The sequence below is a fragment of the Centruroides vittatus genome, unplaced genomic scaffold (assembly GCF_030686945.1).
Source record: "Centruroides vittatus isolate TY-2023 unplaced genomic scaffold, ASM3068694v2 contig_1309, whole genome shotgun sequence".
Taxonomy (NCBI): Eukaryota; Metazoa; Arthropoda; class Arachnida; order Scorpiones; family Buthidae; genus Centruroides; species Centruroides vittatus.
In genome coordinates, this window is record NW_027120832.1 from 23459 (window position 1) to 46230 (window position 22772).

A 22772-nucleotide genomic window follows, 5' to 3' on the forward strand; every position below is an offset into this window, starting at 1 on the left:
TTTCGTTTGTCTTGTTTCAGTAAATATTCTGGTGAATGTCAGGTCCAAAGCCGAAAATCGCTCTCGAAACTAAAAATTCCTTTTGCGTTTTCAAACTCGTATTCGGAGTCAGAATATTTTTTTTTTTTTTTTTAAGATTTTTTGTTCCATTTTCTTGCTCTTTCGCTACTCCCAGCCATTCGAGTTGCCATTTTGACCAGTGTTGGCAAACACGTGGATTTCATACTTTAATTAATAAAGGCCCACAGAATTCCTTTTCTCATCATTGAAAAGAAAATATTTGTGGACATTCGTCAGAACCTGGCGCTTGTTTTCTTGCCGTAAAATCTCGATAAGATCATAATTACAGTAAATTGACATGGAAAATCCTTATTACTTTTACCTTAGCTTTATTTATTCCCCGATACTGACCTAGGTACATACCTAATCAGCTTTGTGTATGGCTGAACATGCGTGCCTAACATCCTCAGTCAAGCGGCCGGATGGCCGAGCTATAGTGCTCGACTCCGTCGTGACGATTACAGATGGTACAGATGTCCGTTGCTGATTTGCGGTGGCTTGGTTATAAACATATGGTGTCGCTGCTAGCCCAGAATTAAGATGTGGAATACTGTAAGTCAAATGGAGTTCTGCCACATAGCTCTGGTTATATTTTTATGTATGTCTGTCTTGCTTGCAGTTTGCATGTAGCACGGATCCCTACAATGTTAAATACAACTAGTATTTCTTTCAGCATCTTGTTGAACATTTATCGTTGTACCAAATAAAGATATCTTCTAAGTTAATATAATATATGTTAATAAATTAAATTAATAACCCATTAAATTTGATGTACAGTACACGCACGGAAAGTGGCCCCACGGGCCGGGTATATGGTGACTGGAAACGAGACCGCCATGTTTGGAGCTCCAGGGAGCCAGTGAGATGTACACTGTACCAGTGTTCAGTTGTATGTGAATAAAGAGTTGTCCGTGTTACCTGATCAGTATTACCGTACTATCGAGTCATTTATAATACACTGAATTATCGGTACTAATGTCAACAACTTAAAGAACCTTTACTTCCGGTAACAAAACGTTTAATAAATCGTTCAACGATCGCTTTTGACCATACCCGAAGTCTGCTTCAGGTTAAGCCGTGTTCACACCTTGTGATTTTCAGCCGTGCAGGAAACTGCAACCGCGACAGCTGTTTTCATTATCTAGTAAACCCCCTTCGAAACCGCAACTAGAAACGAAAAGTTTGTTGTACTCACGCCGACTACAAACGTGCATCCAATCAGCAAAGGCATTTGTGACACATCATACAGTGGAATTGAAAATAGTTTATCATCATGGAGGAAAGTTAGAGGATTGATACTTTTACAGAATCGAGATTGATTGAGCTTATTCAGGCTCACGAATGCCTGTGGAATTTTAATTCTTCGTTTTACCGAAGATTTTATCTCTTTGTGTATTCTTGTCAGCTCTATGAAAATGATCGCCTTTTTTCTTTTATTCATTGCAGAAAAGGAACTGCTTGCCATTTTAATAAGAAAAGTGGTTAAAATCTGTAAATACTCTGAAGTAGAACGTAAACCGTCTGTAAACTCATGACAGTAGTCAAAAACAAGCTACTGTAATTTTATTGGTTTATTATAGAGTCACGTGTTTCCGAGTTACAATGCCAGAGAACAATGTGTGACCACGAGAAGACGCGCATCTCTCGTGGCTACTCTAGAATGGATCTTTTCAGGGAAGGAAAGATTTATCGAAAATATCCGAAAGTATTCATGTATCTACAACAAGAGGTATCCCGATTATAATAATGGATGCCTAAAACACGTGATATGGGCGGCCAAAGGAAAATCCTACAATTTCGAGGAGTATATAATAAAAAAGCTAAGCTTATAAATGCTGTATATTATCTTAATACAGTAGAGCGTCGATAAGTGGAACGTCGGTAAGTGGAATGGCCGGAAAGTGGAACGATTTTCAGTCGGACTGTGGTCGAATCCGAACGGGTCGAGAAATCCCCAGGAATTTTTCGGGGGGTGGTCCGTCCGGATATGTCGGTCCCCGTCCCTCACCACCGACCGCCCCATTGTGGGCCTGGCCGAACCCATAATGGGCTTGCTATAAGAGGCCCTCTTAGTGCCCACAGGGCGGAAAGAGTTAAAAAAGAATGTTTTTGATACTAAATTTACTTCTAAAGTATAATTTTCATGTTTTTTATATTCTTTAATATATTTATTTTGTTTGTACAAAATGCAGAAATAATTTTTAACGATACGATAGCCTCGATGATTATTATAAAAATTTTCGTTAGGCTTAAAATCGACGAAAATTCAACACGAAGCGACACGCAACGGAGAAAAATTCAACAGGAAGCGATACGCAACGGAGAAAAATTTGAACATCGGACAGGTTAATGTATTTTTTCGTACAAAGTCGGAAACTGGAACAAATCATTAACTGGAAGGACCCAGTCCCCAATTGGTTCCACTTTTCGACGCTCTACTGTAATACGATAATAAAAGTTAATATATGAAAGTAAAGATATTATTTTTACTACTTTTACTATTTGTATTTGTAATTATAGTACAGAAAAAACTCTTAGAATATAATCATTGTCTTTATATCAATATATCACGTATACAACCGTACAGGCGTAACTTTGACAGCACCGTCGCCGTAAAAAGTTCGCTAGCCGGACCTCCACCGCAATCCCAGCTCAATCGCAAATAGGTCACGTGATTAAAATGTTTAACGGTGAGGGGTTTATACCCGTTTTTTACGCTAGTGGAGTCTCGGCCTAACACCCATACTCCAATTTACAGTGTTTCCATTGGTGCTTTTGTAATGTCGTCGACCAGTTTTCTAGCCGTTCTCTTTTCCTGTACAGAAAATAAAGCGATCGTGTCTTTATCCGAAAACTTTATTTAAAATATAATTCAATTATCAAGATTATCCACAATTTTATCCTTTTTTGTTTTTAGGGCATATATAATTATTATTCCGGATGTTGTATTTGAAATGATGACACAGTTTGGTGCAAGAGACTAGAAACATGTGAAGAGTCTCTAAGATATTCAATTTTTTGTCTCAAAACTGAATTTGATTCCTCTGTTCTGTAGTCTTCACACTGTATCCATAGCGATTTACGTTGTGATGAAGTCATTGTCTTGAAAACGTGTCCACTGTAGTTTTTACAGGCGGGACTCCAGATGAATTTTTAAAACGGTAATAAAATATAACGGATTATTCAAAAACCTCCGGATTTTCGATACGACCGTCGGGGGATTATACACAACACATATTTTATCTTTAAGACGAAATTCAAAATTTGTATACATTCTCCATTATTGCATTTTCTATTGTACTGTACAGTACCTTCCATTAGTAATTGTACTAGAACTGGAACGTATCCTAATAACGTTAAAAATCTTCCTAGTCAGACGAATGAAGGTTATTGGAAATCCTGAGTGCGTTGATTGCTGAAGCACTGTCAGAGTAGATGGTAACTGCATTACCAGTAAAATTTGTCTCATACCATTGTATAGGGCCCACCAGGGGCCAAGCAGTTCTATTCCCTGAACACTGGGAGTTCGGTTGTGGGTTTGAGCCTGGCCAGGACAGGCTAGCCATGCGGAGTTTTCCAGGTTCTCTCCACCTGAATAGGGGCCAGTTACCCTTAAAAAGACCTCCTGGAAGGCATCCTCTTAAGCAGATCGCCCAAGTGTTGCATTGCCATAACTTAACAAAACAAACTAACACCATTGTATAGCCATATACATGGCAAAAAGTTCCGTCTAGAATAATACAGAGAAATCAGGAGGAAGAGAGCCAGAATTATGAATTTCCTCCTCGTTAAAAAACAACAAAGGCAGAGCCAGTGCCTAACACACTCTTTGAACCATCCTTGAAGATTGTATATTCAACAGTCCTTGTAGGGAATTACAAGTAATCAACAAGTAACAAGATCCCATTTATAGGAAGAGCCCACAGTTGCAAGAGCTTGTGCACACCACTTATACATTGAAGGCCACCATTATTTCTGCAACACTTCTCCATTTCCCAAGTAAAGAATATTTATATTTATAGATATACAAAACAATAGATCGATGCCCATGTGACCAAACTACTGTATTACTTGTCCCTCACAAAAAATAATTTTGCATTCGATTAGTCATAACTCTGGTTACAGCCACAGAATGAAATGGTTGGAAGGATTGCATTGCCCTTTCGAACACCACCTTCGTGCCAAAATTCATCAAAATCAGCAAGGGACATAAGTGTACTGTACTGTTCCTTCTAAGTTATTTGTATGGCTATAGTCGAGGAATAAGATTTTGACTGTACGTGATGAAACTCTTAAACATTTTTTTAAGTCGCTAGCAAAGTAATTTTTGTTTATATCCCTTTTTCTCTCAGTAGAGAGATGATCAATTCTTATGTCGTCTTTCATTTATGGGATCCCAATCAGAGGAAATCCGTGGCAAGCCAGCATGTTTGCAGCATTAAAGAGAGAAGTGGCCAGGTTCTGGTCCTTTAATTGTCGACATCTGTAGAAATACACAGTAAATGCCGATGGGGATAAACTCGTGTTATTAGTCAGATAACACTGTGGCAAAAACAGTGGGAATTACCCGACAAATGCAGGTAAATTTTGGCTGGTTATCAATACTTGATTAAATGTGGATGACGTAATAAATGTATTACCTCAAATAATAAGTTAAATCCTTACATGTTTGGTGTATTATCCATTTTTCTCTCTTCTTATTTTTCTTCATACATAACACCCCATAAAAGATCCTAATCCTTTTCAAATATAATTCTTCAAAAGTTAGAGTGGGTTTTCCTGGGCCCCTTTGGATCACAAATTTTTCCATAGGCACCAGAAAATCCTGTAATCCAATACCAGCAATGATTGTACCACTAAAAAGAAGTCAGTGCAATTGGCATGTTTTGTACTGAAATATTTTGAATGATAAATATGTTTTGGTATGGAACCAAACAGAAGTCACAATGTAACTAAGACGTTTTTGTTAAATCAATGAACATTCATTACGAGTTCCCACCCAGAATTTTGACGGCACACACCTTTATCTGGAAGAATCTTCTAAAACTTGGGCTCTCCTAGTTAGAGCACAAATGATTCCCAGCCCGAAATCCTTCTCTGGCAGATATTGTACAATGAGATAATTGGTTAATACAGCAGAGCGTCGTTTATTTGAATCAATTGGGGACTGGGGTTGTTCGGATAACTGATTTGTTCGGATAACCAATTATGTACGAAAAAATACATTAACCTATCCGATGTTGAAATTTTTTTTCCGTTGCTTGTCACTTCGTGTTGAATTTTTGTTGATTTTAAGTGTAACAAAATTTTTTTAATAATAATTGAGGCTATTGTATCATTAAAAATTATTTCTTTATTTTGTACAAACAAAATTAATATATTGAAAAATATAAAAACAAAAAAATTATACTTTAGAAGTTAATCTAGTATCAAAAATGTTTGATTCAGCATGACACAGTCCGACTGGAAAGCTTTCGGATAAACGACGCTTTACTGTATATAACAAAGTTTGAAGTTAAAGAAATAATCTGTTAATTTTACACAATAATCAGTGCCTTGATAAATGATACTGTCAAACTAAAAATGCATTTTCTTAATAATAAATGTGTATTTTAAATAGTGTTTATAGAATTTAAATTTAATTGTTTATTTTAAACTTATAATTGAAGTTACAGACTGTGTCAGAAAAAGTGCCGAACCTTCGTTTTAATTATTGTAGAATATTTCCTTCTGGTAGAATCTAGAGTTATGTGAGTTAAGTTATTGTAAATAGAATTAATTGAGAGGGCGATTGTCTGGGCAACAAAGATTCTTCAGGGCCCATTTTTTGTTTTCTATCTCCTTTAGAAGTCTGGTGTATTCATTTACCAGATTGGTAAAACTGGGTCCCAATCTCTCATACATTTCCAGGGTGGAATGAGCGCTCTTCAATTCCAACTTAACACAATCTTCTTCTTCTTGTAACTTATTCCTGAAAAAACCAAAAGGTTTCCATTAAATCATTTGTAATAAAATAATAATTATGCCAGAGTTAAGTTACAGAATAATGTCAGACTTTTCCTCATCATCCTATTTTAAACTAGTCTTTGAATTTCTTTGATTAAGGAAACAAAGAAATTGCCAGGGGCAAGTCTGGTGAATGTGTAGGATGGCAAGGGACCTTGGCTTCCGTCCTAACACTAATTGCATGGTATTGGTAGCCTATGTTCTAGAATCGTTGTAATAAAGAGGATACCTCTTTGCATTGGCAAGTTCTGAACTTTGAATAAGACAGCAATGTGGCAAGATTCTCAGTACTTAGTGTGATGCTATTTGTGATGTAGTTGTTCCTCCCAGTATGAGAACTTCGCAGGTTAGTAGTATACCTCAAGGGTGTCCACCCAGAAAAATTTTAAAGCGCACTAGCCAGAAGATTCCGAAAAAAAAGGCTCTAAAGTTTTAAGTGCAGCTCATATACTGATCAATTTTACAGCATGGCAACGTAGCGAAATGGCTGAGTCTGTAGAGAGGTTTCTTGCCACGCTGGTGAGCTGGGTTCAATCCTACTGCTGCCTATTTTTTTTTTCTTTTTTTAAAATTGTTTTAAAAATTATACCTTTTAAAATAAAGTTAATAACCTAAAAATATTATTAATTAAATCATAAATAATTCTACTTTATTTATGAAATGACTGTTACAGCTAATTAAAATGTGAATTAAAGATAATATTTTATTTTTAAAAAGTTACATAATTTCAAATGCATTTTTAATGGAGGTAAATTAAAACTTTAATTACCACTATAACAAATTTTCGGGTAGGGTTTTATTTATATAAAAATTTGTCAATTTTTTATTTTACATACAATCACCAGAATGATAATTATCATAAAAACATCGAAAACAAGAACTATCATTCTGGTGATTGTATGTAAAATAAAAAATTGACAAATTTTTATATAAATAAAACCCTACCCGAAAATTTGTTATAGTGGTAATTAAAGTTTTAATTTACCTCCATTAAAAATGCATTTGAAATTATGTAACTTTTTAAAAATAAAATATTATCTTTAATTCACATTTTAATTAGCTGTAACAGTCATTTCATAAATAAAGTAGAATTATTTATGATTTAATTAATAATATTTTTAGGTTATTAACTTTATTTTAAAAGGTATAATTTTTAAAACAATTTTAAAAAAAGAAAAAAAAAAATAGGCAGCAGTAGGATTGAACCCAGCTCACCAGCGTGGCAAGAAACCTCTCTACAGACTCAGCCATTTCGCTACGTTGCCATGCTGTAAAATTGATCAGTATATGAGCTGCACTTAAAACTTTAGAGCCTTTTTTTTCGGAATCTTCTGGCTAGTGCGCTTTAAAATTTTTCTGGAGTGGACACCCTTGAGGTATACCTCTTAACCTGGCAAGTCTCGTCCCGAACTTTGAATAAGACAGCAATGTGGCAAGATTCTCAGTACTTAGTGTGATGCTATTTGTGATGTAGTTGTTCCTCCCAGTATAAAATATGCAAGTACTGTACATGTTTTCTATCCCAAGGAACAGAAATAAAACAACTGCATTGGTCCACATGACTATTACTTTAAAATGATCCTCATTTATAGATTAATAATAATATCTAAAACTAAAGTCAAAACTGATGGGAAAGGTCAAATCCTAAGAAGACTGGTGGTGAGACTTCAAAGAGGATGCAACCAATATAATTTTCCATAAATTTGCACAGAGATAAAGCACAAGAATTATTCTGCAAATTAAATGATAGGCCAGTATGTAAATAACATATTGTTACCTAATAATTTTTAAGGCACTTATAGCTTCTTCCGTGTAGGTTTCGCATAGTAATTTCATCTCCAAAATCCTGAAATAACCAAATAAAACATCAGAAAACACCTTTAAATGGATTAAAATTTAATACTGTATACATTGATGTGTATACAAACTTTTCTTTAGATCAAGCTACTCACAAAAGTTGAACTTTTGGATAAAAATATTCAGGTTTCTAAATTCAAAAAACTATTTTATGAAAAAATAATTTTCTTGTTATATTTTTTCCAGAAATTTTAAAAACTTCTTATTTTAATGAATGTATTATCTAACAATTAATAATGTATATACAGTGGTCCAAATTTAACCTATCAAGTTTATTGCCATATTACAGAGGTGGGCAAGCAAGAGTTCAGTGGGAGCCAAAATGTAGGTTTTGCAAAATTCATGAGAGCCGCAATTCTGTATTGTCATGGCGGATAATATGGTAAGGCAGGGAAGGATAGGGTGTCCCTCATCCGGGTTGAGAACTTGTTTTAAAAAAATAGATTTGAAATGTCAATTTAATTTATTGCACCAACTTGGAAATAAATTACTAAATATTACAATATATATATAATTACATATTTTCACAAAATTGTGGAAATAAAATTGTAAAAATAATAATAAAAAGCAGAAATTAACACTTTCAGCAAAAGCCACATGTAACTCAAAATAGCCACATTTGCCCATATTACAACCAAACAATGAATTATGTACAAATCTTATTCAAACACACTCAAATGAACATTGCAAATTACTTTATATTATGGTATATTCAATATTTCTGTCCTTGACTTACATCTCATTAAAAGGAGTTTGATCTTGCTGCATAAAGAATGTCTCTGAAAAATAGATTTCATATTTGATACAATCAAGCCCCTCTAAAATCTTCAAGATAGTTTGTATACTCTATCCTGGTGATGATTCTATGAAAGGAAGTCTTCAGAATTTGGATATAAAAAATATGTGAGCCACTCAATTCCCTTCCATAACATTTTCCACCATGCAAAGACCAAAGTTAAAGGCAAATCTATTAAATATGCTTGAATATGTAACCTGTTCAGAAACCAACCTCCAATTGAATGGTACGAAAATGTGGTTGACTGCAGTTCCATGGCATGTGCACAGAATTAAGCTGTCATGTAACATCACAATTGGTTAGTGTTTGGTACAGTACATGGTCTGTAACAAGCAGAGAATGATGACTGGTATAATCAAAGTTCAAATGTGAGGTTCACACTGTAATTCACTTTTGCAAGCTGAAGGATGAAATGCAGCTGAAATCCATTGCAGGATGAGTGTCGTGTACAAAGGAAAGTTCACGAGTGAAAGTTGTGTAAAGGAATGATGCCAGAAATTTCAAAATGAACAAACAGATGTGCATGATGAAGATGGACAAGGAAGGCCAACTGTGGTGACTGATGACCTTGTCAAACGAATGACAAAGTGATTCATGAGCAGTGCCGCTTCACAATATCAGAACTGTCTTGTGAATTTCCTACAATTGAATGAACAACACTACAAGATTGTGACTTCAACTCTACGTTATCACAAGTATTGTGCCAGGTAGGTTCTCAGACAACTCACAGATCACAGAAGGAAATGAATAGGGTCAATATTGCATTTTTTCCAATGAACAACACAGACAGATATGCTTTTCTGGTCAAGGTCATAACATGAAGATGAAACATGGGTTCACTTTGAGAATGTGCAGACAAAGGAACAATCAAAACAGTGGATGTATACAATCTCATCAAACAAATCTAAGAAGCTTAAACCAACATTATCAAACAAGAAGCTTATGGCTACAGTCTTTTGGATCATAAGGTAGTATTGCTGATATAGTTTATGGTGCAAGGTACAGTACAACCATTACTGCAGATGTATATTGCAAAACCCTCAAAAAGCTTCAAGAGGCCATCCATAAATTACGTAAGGGTGATTTTGGCCATTCCAGACCCCCACCCACCAGTGTAAGAAACCATAATATTTTCTTTGATCCTCCCTTCCCTTTCCTATCTTATGTAATATTTAGGCATGATTTTATAGAAAAATTTTAACAAAAAAATTTTTTTATGAAACCCTAAAAACCTTAAGTACAAAATAAATAATTCTTAATTAGTTAATTAATATCTACTATTATTTATAAAAAACTTTATGTGAACAAATTTAAAAATAAAAAAATTTAATGAATTCGAATGAACAATTTATTTTAAGAACTTTATTTTTTAATGATTAACAAACTTATTATTATTATGTTGGGTTAAGTGAGATATACTCGGTTAACACCGGTGGCTGTGTACTATGCCGGACCAAAGTCAAGGCATAGTAACCAAAACAGAAATTAAAGAAGTGTATCAGTGTGTGTGTCTGTATTCAGGAATTTTCTCACAATATGACATGTATTCAATATAGTGGCCTTCTGTAGTGTGATGTATATGTTTCTATTCAATTGTAATGTGCCCAGGCTTTTGTGTAGTGTGTGTGGTATGACACCTGTAGAGGAGAGAACAACAGGTACAATAAGCACCCTATCCATCCTCCACAGATGCCTTATTTCTTGAACGAGTTCTGTGTACTTGCTAATTTTTTCAGTGCATGCATTTTGTATATTCTGAGTGTTGGGAATGGATATGTCTATAATGTATGTGATTTTATTGTGTTTGTCAATGAGTGTGATGTCTGGTCTGTTGTGGTAAATTGTTTTATCTGTGATTATGGCTCTGTCGTAGTACATTTTGTGCGTGTTGTTTTCCAATACTGTCTGTGGAATGTATTTGTAGTATGGTTCGTGGATGTCTACTAATTTGTCTTTCTTTGCAAGTTCTTGGTGTATTATATTTGCTACTTGATTATGTCTGTGTAGATAATCTGTCTGTGCCAAGAGCTTGCCACCAGAAGTGATGTGTTGTATAGTTTCTGGCATGACGTGACATTTTCTGTATGTGTCATTTGTGAGTGTTGCATCTTTGAGTATGTGTTTTCTGTAGTTTTTAGTATTTATGACCTGATCCTGTATGGCAATCATGAATCCTTCCGTCTCCCCAAAGAGGCATCCCCGAGCTAACCAGCTGTTTGATGCAGTTTTGTCAACAAAATCCTGGGCCAGATCATAAGGATGCCTGCCATGGAGTGCCTTTCGAGCCAACGATTGCTTAATGGTGTCTATGCTTTTTATATGTTGTGTTGCGTCCATATGATGTGAGTGTAAGTTTAATGGTGTGTTATTTGAGTCTGCTAGAGTTACTACTTTATGTAACTCTGATGTTTCTTGTTTAATGTAGAAAAACTCTCGCAGTGACTGTATTTGTTTGTAGTGAAGGTTAACTATGTCAATCAGGCCACGTCCGCCATCTTTACGTGGAAGGGTTAATCTTTCTGTGGCGGATTTAGGATGATGATGTTTATGCTTAGTAAGTGTAGTTCTTGTTTTCCTTTGGAGTTGCTCGAGATCTGTGTGAGTCCAATGTATAACTCCAAAAGAATATGTGAGTACTGGGATGACATATGTGTTTATTGCTTTAACTGTGTGTTTTGCATTTAACTGTGTTCTGAGAATAGCATTTAACCTACTTTGGTATTCTTTAATTAATCTTTGCTTTATTTGTGTATGTTCTGTTAGTTTGGCCTGTTGAAATTTTAAATACTTGTAGAACTTGCCCTCTTCCATGGATTCAATAATGTCTCCATTTCCAAGTGCAAAATCTTCTTTCTTCAGGATTCCTTTTTCTATGTGAAGTGTTTTGCATTTATGTAGGCCAAATTCCATTTGTATGTCCTTGGTGTATGAATGTGTGATTTGTAGGAGTTGATGAAGTTGTTTTTGTGTGGATGCATAAAGTTTTATGTCATCCATGTACATGAGATGTGACAGTGTAAACTGTGTTGTTTTTTCATGTCTGATATTGTAACCATATTGCGTGTTGTTTAACATGTTGGATAATGGGTTCAAGGCTAGGCAGAACCAGAGAGGACTCAAGGAATCTCCTTGAAAAATTCCTCTCCTAATAAAGATTTGGTTTGTTTGTATGGAAGTGTTACTAACCCTGAGATGTAGTGTTGTTCTCCAGTGCTGCATAGTGTTTTGAAAGAATGTAATGAGTGATGGATGTATTTTGTACATGTGTAGGATATGTAGCAGCCAACTGTGTGGAACACTGTCGAATGCTTTTCTGTAGTCTATATATGCTATGTGTATGTTTCTGTGTTGTTTGTGTGCTTGCCGTAGAATGACTGAATCTATGAGTAACTGTTCTTTGCATCCTCTGTGGTTTCTACGGCAACCTTTTTGTTGTTCTGTTAGAATGTCGTGTTCTTCAATATGTCTGTATATTTTGTTTGCGATACAGGATGTCAATAATTTGTAGAGTGTTGGAAGACATGTAATTGGTCTGTATTGTGTGGGGTCTGTGGTATTGTTGTTTTTAGGTTTCATGTAGGTGATGCCCTGAGTAAGAAAATTTGGCATGTCTTGTGGATTGATGATGATGTGTGTTAGGTGTTTGGCTAGTTCCTGGTGCAGTGATGTGAACTTTTTGTACCAGAAATTGTGAATGTTGTCTACACCAGGTGTCTTCCAGTTGTGTGTTCTGTTAACAGTGTATTGGAAATCATGTATGTTTATTTCAGCACAGGGCATAGTTGGTATGTTGTGCAAGTTTCTGTTCTCCTCCTCGATCCAGCCTGCATCAGCATTGTACGTGACAGCACTGGACCAAAGAGAAGACCAATATGTTGTGAGTTCTTCTTCTGTTGGTTTGCCACTGTGCTGTTTATCAGTGTTTGCTTTGTTATTAATTTGTCTGTAAAAGAGTTTTTCATTGTTTGTAAATAATTTATTTTGTTGTTTTCTTAGTGTATATGTTTTGTATCGTTTGAGTCTACATGCTTTGGCAGCAAGTTTTTGTTTTAGTGTATCAATGTATTCTGTAATGTGTGTGTTATGATGTTCATGTTTTGTGTGTGTTTTTATTTTCTTGAAAATGTTTTTGAGCTGTTTCCTTAATTTGGGTGTTATGTTGTTTTTAGTGTATTGTGTCAGCCTGCCTAATTGCTGTCTAATGTCATTTATTTGTGTTTCTATTCTTCTCTGCCAGGCAGGCTTGTGATAGAATTGTGTTTTTTGTGTATTTGTCTGTGATTGTACTTTCAGTCCATGGTGTGTCACTACTGTGACTGCCCCAGCATAAACTAATGTATGAATGTCTGCGAGTGTAGAAATTGAATGAATGTAGTGTGGTAGTAGCTGAGTGTTTACATAATTTAGTGTTTTTCCTACTTCTCTTTGACGTGTTGATTTTTGGTATTCGTGGTCGTTGTGTGGGATCTGTACCTGTATATTTAGTGAGTGTTTCCTGAAATATAAGTGAGAGCATATTAACTAAATCCATGTCTATGTTATCAGTGATGGATGAGCTAGTGTCTGTAGTATCATTAGTGGTAATTGTTGTATGTGTGTTATTATCAATGCTTGTTGCTGGATTATCCTGACAGGTTACATGATCTTCATTAATGTTAGATGTTTCTGTCTATTGATGTATTTGATCAGCAACCTGTTGTTTGATAAGTTCAAGTGTTGTTTGATAAGTTCAAGTGTTGTTTGTGAATAAGGTTGTTGTGTATAATTGTTCTTTTTTGATCAACAACCCTTTGTTTGGTGACAATGAGATGAGGATACTGTTGTGTGAATCTATGGTGTAGTTGTTGTCTGTATGCTGTCATGTTTGTTTCGAGTTTTGTCATGGTGTAGTAAGTACGGATGATAAACTCATTCATTTCTACTGTCCATTTCATCCATTGGCGTGGTTTTCCAGCCTTTGTGGTCTGTGGATGCATTGCCGCAGAAACACCAAGGCTGGGTTGGTTCCTCACATCTGTTGAGGGCATTGCAGTAGCCATGCTTGGGCTGGTGCTGCTTTCGCCACCGGCAACCAAGGGAGACTGTGGCCTATTTATCGAACATGAGCATCTGTCTAACCCACAAACACAGACCTCGTTAACCTGAGCGACGTCCAAGCCAGTATCACACTTTGATCTGGTTATTACCATAATAAATATCTCCACAGAATGTGGGTGTGGTCATTCTTAGCTTCATTTCTCCCCATAGACCTTACTGGCATGGGTGTCCCTACCAGGAGCTTGTGCTCCAGCCTGCATTGCCCTATGGATCAGTAAAATTACTGGGCTCTCCCACCACGACCAGGTGGTGACCACGGGAGAGTTATTGTTATTGTTATTGTTGTTATTATTATTATTATTATTATTATTATTCAACATCATAATAGTCATTTTTATATTAATTTTAATTTTCACAAAAAAATGCAAAAATTTTGACAGATCGACTAGCTAGTGCACGTGTAAACAGAAACGTCATACAAAATAAAACAAGAGAGAATAAAGAGAAACCACATTCCGTTGTCATATTGATTACATCTTGGCTAAAATGTGCTAGGTGCACCTGAGACTAAATCATAAAGCTTGTAAAACTCTATATAATGGGTCAATATAACCAATGCCTCTTTACACAGCCTCTAGCTGGGGTCATGTAACTATCAATAGTAAAAATTCAGTAGCCAGTAATTTACTCTCTCTTCAAAGACAGTTTGCCCTCAGAATTTCAAAGTGCTGCAGAACTGTTTCTACTAATGCCTCTCTGATACTAGCAGAGCTCCTCCCTTTTCCACTATGTATTGTAGAAAAGATTCTAAACTACTATATCAAAACTACAAATATCAAGGCTCAACAACTGTCTGTACTCCTATCTACGACTGTTCATATGCTACCACATTGCAATTACCCTATCTCTGATCATCACCCTGTAAACAAGGTTATCCCCAGGGTACATTTGGTGACATCTGTTTCCTCCATGGATAACCATTCAGACATTAATATCTGTTTCCTCCATGGATAACCATTCAGACATTAATATCTACAGAGATGTGTCCAAAAGTCTCCTTCGTGTCGGCTCAAGTATCTGTATCTTCCTCCAAACTGACATATTTTGCCCAAAATATGTTAGAATGTACAGATACCCTCCACATACCTCCATCAAGCTGAAGAAGATGCTGTCTACCAAACTGTTCAATGGGTTACTTTACTATCAAACAAAATTCTGTCTATCAACATTTACAGTGATTCTCAGTCTGTCTAAAAGCTCTATTAGATCCCAATTGCAAAAGCAATAAAATCACATATATCCAGCACCGTATTAAAAATCTTGTTAATAACTTTTATATTTGTTCCTGGCCATACTGGCATACTAGGAAATGAAAAAGCCAACTTTGAGACTAAGTCAGCTGTAGAGGACACTGTCTTGGAGTACACTCACATCCCTCTCTCAGGTAGCAGCCTTAAAAATTATATTCATGACAATGTTATGCAAAAGTGAAATCGACAATAACTGAGCAGTAAAACTGGTAGAATAACAAGACTTTATTTTCTCAGTGTTAAATGTAGGTTCTCATCACCACTTAGAGATTAGATTTAACGTTTGCTACTGCTCAAACTATTTACTGAGCATGGTAATTTTAGAAGCTACCTGGCAATGTATAACCAGGCAGAAACTGCCTCTTGCTTTTGCTCTACAGAAAACCTAGACACAATCGACCATATGATCTATCATTGTCCAATTTACGATCAAGATAGACTTATTCTGAAATTAGAAATCTTTATGCTGGGTTTCAGGTGGCCATGTCCTCTCGACATGCTTGTTCAGAAGCCACTGTTTGATGCTTTTTACAATTATGTTCAAAAAATATGGAAGAAAAGACTATTTATAATTTCTTATTTCTAGTTTTACATTTTAGTTTTCACTAAAAGCTGAATACTGATTTTATGTTTACTTTGTATCATGTATTTTGGTTTACATATTCTTAGTGTTATACACCCATAGGAGTGGTGCACTTATTCTAATAAAAAAACAAGAGAGAAACCACATGGCCTTTCTCCCATGATAAATGTGTAGAGCATGAGTCTGCTAGCATTATTATTTTATCATGTCACAGGAGATGGCATTATTACAACAAGCATTCTTAATAGAAACCACCAAATTGAAGCCAAATTCAAAACTCCACCACTCAACAAGATCAAAATTTAAAAATAAGAATATTACGTAAGATGAGATCTATTACCCCTCTACCCCTGAGTAAGAAACCATAAGAAATCCTTGACCCCTACCCACCCCAAAATACCTTACGTAATTATGAACGGCTCCCCAATGGGTAAATCAGAACAAGAGGAAAGCACATTGACCTTGGGCATCATTTTGGTCCATGACAATGCTTGCCCTCAAACAGCTGCATGCACAAAAGAGTTACTCCAACAGTTTTGACCCACCCATCCTACAGCCAAGATCTTGCACCAAGCGATTATTATTTTTTAACAAAAATGCAAATTTGATTGGGATTGCAGCAACTTGACAACAATGAAGAGCTGAGGAAGGTATTCGGGAATGGCTGACATCCTTAGCAACAACCTTCTTTGAGGAAGGTATACAGAAGATAGTATCATATTATAACAAACGTCTAAATTTATATGGCAATTATGTTCAAAAACAGTTTATGTATGTGTGCAACTTTTGTATATAATAAATATAGTTTTCATTTTTACTTGTTTTATTTCATGCCTCTTAAAGGTTGATTTCCAAATAGCCCTTGTATAAATGTTTTCATATGCTGATTTCAGTATATTTGCATACATTATTATTCAGATATAATAAAGCATCAAATTCAGTAGATAGATTTTGAGATATCCTTTATATTCTACATATTAATGGTTAGATCTAACTATGGTCATTATTTGTTGAATAATAATCATTACTAATATATGTTAAAAAAAATTCACTCAACATAGCAACTTGTCATAATTAATGAAATTTCAAGTTTCTTAGGGATTCACAAATAATCATAAATAAATCTGTAGAATTTTGGATTGAGCATCGTACCTAATTGTTTAATAGATCTTGAAACAATGTGATGTCAAAGCATTCACTCCACTAAGAAACATGTTATAAAACTACTAATATTTGATTGGAAAATTATAAATACAATTCATACCTGAGTTTCTGTAACAAACCATGAGCTTTATTTGATAAGTAATCAACTTTTGTTGAATAATAGTTTATGTGGGAGCCATATTTATGTTGAAAATATAATTTTTTTAAAAGTGCTACACTCTCAGTCAGAACCTAAAAGAGCATTGTATAAATACACCAATTTTTATATTTTATTCAAAATATTAAATAAATCAAAACAAACTTGATGATAGTTGTGTATTATGGAAAGACGTCCACCATATCTCTTGCCAGCCATCCTCGTTCTCTCTCCAAATTCTTTGTGTCCGCTTCCAGCAATGAAGGAAGTTGATTTATTTGAGAAGAGTACAGTTTATCACTTGTTTCTACACGTTAAAACTAATTAATAAATAGTTTTGAAGAAATAAATAAAAAAGAATAATATTTCACTCACCTATTCCATAGAATTCTAGGACATATTTGCATTTTTTAATTATGAATTCTTCTAATTTAGGGATAATAATTTCTTTTACTTCCTGTTAAATCCAAAATAAGAAAAATATGATTAAATATTTACAAACTTATAAATGAAATAAATAATAATTAATGTTTTGTTAAAATTTTCTTTTAACAAGAACATACCTCCTCCGTTATTCGTGAAGTTGTTTCCATAACAAAATTGGGTGTTAAATCTAGTAGTTTAACTTCACTTTGAACGTCTTCCAAATATTTACAAATTTCTGCACTTCGTATTCTTTCTGTTACCTTGTAAAAGACCTAAACGAAACAGGTAACACACAGTATATAAATATAAAAAATTTATTGATATAAGTTATACACCCATACCCAAGATAAATTTTAAAATATTTTTTTAAAATTTATCTCGAATATGTTTTATTTTCTCCTATAACAATTTCAATACATCTAACAATTCTGTAGAATCATTTGAGTTTCATCACGATGTCTGTAACATTTCACAATCATTTATTTATACTGCAAGATCAATATACAACACAAATCAAATTATTAAGGTCAGACTTGCAAAAACTGTTTAAAAAAATCAATTAAAAATGTATTATTAGAAGTAATAAAAAAGTATAAAATTCAAAACTGACAAAAACCAAGTTTTGGTCAAAAACTTTAGTTTTTTATCTAAAGCTGTTTGTACTGGAACACAAAAAAGGGTTTTTAGTGTGTTGATTTATTCTTCCCAGGAATTGTGCAAAAAGTTGTTTTGTAATAAAAAGTAATTTTGAAGTTTTAAATAATTTCAAGCAGAAAAAAATATGAAGACACTTTTGTGATACTTCTGTGCATTAAATTTGTAATGTAAACATGAATTATTGATAATAAAGCTTGTTCATTGTGATTTGTTTATTTACTATTAAAAACAAGATCACACAATGTAATTATGCATAACAATACACTTTTCAAATAACAATGTTCTCTTCTCTTATCTATATAAATAAAAATGTACATGTTTGTTTGTTCCTAATTGCTAATCTCCTAAAGTTCTTTCACCAACTGCTTTGAAATTTTGACACAATGTTGCATTTGAATATGCACATGTTTTTATATAATATAGATGTTGAAATTCTCCCCGTGGGGAAGAGAGACAGGATTAAGGCTTACTGTGAAGAACTGGGCTTCTATTATACTATTTTAGATGCGATTTTTTGCATTTTAATAGGGTATGTCAAGAGAATGTAAACTAAGAAGAAGGTATTTTTCGAAATCCCCCTGTGGGGGAAATGTTATACATTTATAATAGATACATTTTGAGCCACAGCAACGTGTGGCAGGTACTGCTAGTAAAAAATAATATTTAAAAATAGATATACACTACTTACTGAAAGTTGATCTAAACAAATAATTATCAGAAAACTTATTTTCAACTCATTATTTACTTAAATCTTTTGGATTAATTAATCATAACTGATATTATTCAAGTCAGTCATCTAAAAATAAAATTTTACATGCTTAAGAAAAGCAAAGATGAATATTTTTGTTGTATTTATATTATCTCATTTTATTATTCCCTAAGAGTTTATACTGAAACAATATTGATGCCATTAGATTCATCTTCTATCACAAACATACTGTATAGGGAATCTTTTCTCATTTAAAACTGCTTAATTTGGATGTCAATCACTTGTGATTCTTTTGAATCTCAATTCCTTAATTGCCAACACACTATCTCTAAACTTCTAAACTTTTAATGACTGACAGCCAAAATAGTTGAAGTGGTTGGAATGAATGCATACTATTCAGAGGAACCCAGATTCTAGTCTAACTCAGATAATAGTAACTCTAAATAAGTTGGTAATGTGAGAAATTTGAATTTGGCACAATTCCCCCAACCTTCATCTGCAGTCCTTTGCAATAAGAGCTTCATACATCAATAGGTGGCAGCATGGCATTGTTTTAAAAAATGGCTAACATTAACATGAGTATAAGATGGTGATCTGTGATAGAATTCCTCATTGCGGAGGATGAAATGCCAATTTGCATTCACGAAAGGCTGAAGGGTGTTTATGGGGATGCAACAGTGGATATCAGCACTGTTAGATGCTGGGTTCATCACTGTACAGAACTGAAGGAAAAAACCCCTTGGTTGATAAGAAGCAGACCAGCTGGCCAGACACTGCAGTCACTCCACGGAACATGCAACAGGTTGATGAGATCATTCATGCTGACCACCAGGTAACAAATTGATGAATTGTGCCACATGCTTTTTATTGGTAAAGGTAATGTGATGGCCATTATAGATAAACTGAGCTAATAAACAGTTTGTGCTTGGTGGGTAAAAATTGTGGCAGGAGATGAAACTTGGGTTCATTTTCAAGAGACAGTTGATGGAATAGCATTATACATAATCACTAAGAAAGAAAAACTTGAAAAGTGTGACAAGACCCTCCACATCCCAAAACACTGTTACCATAACAGTGTTTTGGGATGTGGAGGGTCTTGAGCACTTTTTGAGATATGGGTGCACAACAAATTTTGTTCAATATGTCAGCATCCTGAAAAAGCTTAAAGCACATCTTCAGTGAGTTTGCCCAACAAAAGCTCCTCCTTCTTTTGCATGACAATGCAAGACAATACACCAGTGCACAAACAACTCATCAAATTGCAAAAATTGAATAGGAACCATTATACAGTCCTGAGCACCAGATTACCATCTATTTGGGCCACTAAAGAGAACTCATTGAGCACATCACTTTGAAGATGAGGAGACTGAAAAATTCCATGCACCAATGACCAAGAAAGAACAGTGATTTTTACCATGTATACATGTCCTTGTTAAGAGATGGACAAAAACCTTTAAAAAGGATGGAAATTATATTGAAAGATGAGAACTTAATCATGCAAATTGTGGCTACATGCTGTGTAAATTTCATTAAGTTTTCTTGTAAAATAAAAGAGAAACCAAATAGATGGCATCACTTCCTCAGTGACCTTCATAACTTTATTTCTGATAAAAAACAGTTATTTGTAAATTTATTTTGACATAAAAAAAGAGAAGTTCTAAACGAAAAAATTAAAAATAATTTCTTTTAGGAAAAATATCCTACAGACCAATATAAAAAATAATGAAGAAACTCAATAAAATAAAGTCTCAAAATTATCTTCATAGTTTGTGAAGATCTAAAAATTATCTTCATAGTTTGTGAAATGAAATAATCTTATAAATTTAAATCAATTCCAAATATCCTCAACCAATTTCAAATATAAAATTAGCAAATTTTCTTATCATCATAAATTGTGGCTACAGAACCGTACAAGGCTAACTATGAAACCATAATTTTCTGAAAAAGGGATTTGAATATTGGACCAACCTTCAATTATCACCAAACATTTGATATTTTATATAATCATTTTGGAATGTTACATGTCTTCTTATGGTCCCAAATAGAATGTGTTGAATACAACAAGAATGCTTTATTACAAAAACACCTGCAAAATTTAGAGTTAGACATATCTGTGTTTTTAAATTTTATATTTAAAATTTAATTAGAAATTTAAACCAGAATAATTAAAACTAAACATTTAATTAACACTTTTTGTAAGTAAATTAACTTAAGAAAATGGTTAAATACATTTAATGAACTTAAATCTAGGAAATAAGAAGTTATCTTATTTAATTCAGTCATTACACAGTCTTGAAACAGTCATTTCACAGATAACAATTGTTTGAGACAAAAAACACCTACATAATATTCTTTAATAATTTAACAAAGGGTATATAAACTGCATGCAAGTGTCATACAAACATGTGTAAACTGTAAACACCAATTTACTGGACTGTTTTCTCAATTTATCAATTGAAAAGTAATTAATAGTTGTTCTTTCCAGTTTATAGAGCTATCTACTTTTGTGTGGTTTAATGTGTGTACATAAAATATACATTACTTACTTTATTTTCCTTACTATCAGAGTTTTTATTAGCCATTTGATTTATGCTAAGATCCTGTAAAGCATCGTAGACTATCTGCTGTTCGAAAAAAAAGGATCGGGCCTGTTTCAATTTGTCCTCTGCCTATAATAATACTAAGGATTGTCAAATAATTCTTTCTATTTATATTTTATTTATTCTTTTATAATTATAAATATAAACAACCAACGTAATTTTTAAGTAAAAAAAACCAGACCTCCTTTTCTTCTCTGCTCGTGCAAAAATTGCCATTTTTGTCGGTCAGTCGTCTGCACAAATCCGACAGCAAGTTTCCGAACTGCTTATTTTCCTCTATAATGTCGACAGGTACAGGCACCAGCAACAGACTGGATGCTAATATTAAAAATAATTTTTAAATAGTTTGTTTAAAAACACAAATTTAAATGTCTTTAACCATATCAAATTTTTCTAATCTGCAATTTGTTTCCTTATTTATAAGTTACAGATAAAAATCTTTTTAAATTATAAATAATCTTATTCTGAAACTGTAGCCTTTTTTAATTATTCTTTACTTCACAACTGGCAAAAACATCTTTAACATCACTCTTTATTCAGTGTGTAAGATATTCCTGAATAAAGAGCAATGTTAAAGATGCCCAGTTGTGAAGTAAAGAATTATAAATAGTCATTAAAGAGAATTACCCATATAATAGAGCATCAAATATAATCTCGTTAGGTGATTTCACCAGTGTCTTTACAATTTTATCTACGGGAGTCCCTGCGTACTAATCACTAAAAACGACAGCCTGCATCCAAATTTCCCGCAACTGCATCAAACTTTCCAGTTCGATTCGAACTCAAATTTGTCATTGGTAGGCAGACACTTTACTGTGATGCCTGCAATCTGTACCTTTGACAAAGGAAAAGATTCTCATCTTTCAATTTTTAAATTCTGAGAATAGTTTATATCATAAAACAGCTGCAAAATCAAGAAATACTTTAAACTTTTAACAAACTAAATGAAGAATTAATGCGACTTTTAGAAAATATACATAGTATTGTGTATATTGTCTAAAAGTCACATTAATTCTTCATTTTATGATTAAAAATTCACTTATATTATGAATATTTGAAATATATTATAATAGATTATCTGGTAGAAATTCATTTAAGAATTTATATGTTTATGACACTTTTAATATGATTTCAGTGTTGAATTGTGAAGGAAATGGTGACAAAATGGTAGAAGTTACTTATAAGCCATTTGTATATGCACTGGCTTATATAGAGTAAATAAAATTAACTTGTATCTAGTAAATTACGGCTAAATATTGTTTATATTCTGTATTTATCTGTATTTAATAAGGTAAACGTCCTATAATGACGTAAAATTTCAAATTTGTAAAGAAAAACGGACCTGTATTAGCCGTTTCCACGCTTGAAGGATCGACCACTTTTGAATTATCCGCCATTTTCTAATCATAGACATCGACAGTATTAAAATTT

The 22772-nt window shown here is 33.8% G+C and overlaps 1 protein-coding gene across 2 annotated transcripts; it reads right to left on the reverse strand.

The window, feature by feature from the left end:
• Positions 1 to 5588: 5588 nt before the first annotated feature.
• On the reverse strand, positions 5589 to 22772 carry LOC136990119 (uncharacterized). Of its 2 annotated transcripts, XM_067288488.1 has the most exons (9): positions 22684 to 22772; positions 21523 to 21659; positions 21288 to 21410; positions 17513 to 17647; positions 17325 to 17406; positions 17115 to 17256; positions 16914 to 17044; positions 7844 to 7912; positions 5589 to 6031 (listed from the first exon to the last, which is right to left on the reverse strand). In XM_067288488.1, the coding sequence occupies exons 1-6, from the start codon at positions 22736 to 22738 to the stop codon at positions 17132 to 17134; spliced, it is 657 nt and encodes a 218-aa protein (XP_067144589.1). In that variant the 5' UTR covers positions 22739 to 22772; the 3' UTR covers positions 5589 to 6031; positions 7844 to 7912; positions 16914 to 17044; positions 17115 to 17131. The 2 variants fall into 2 exon arrangements, with proteins under 2 accessions (XP_067144589.1, XP_067144598.1); XM_067288497.1 differs by lacking the exon at positions 5589 to 6031 and having other exon boundaries at positions 7843 to 7912.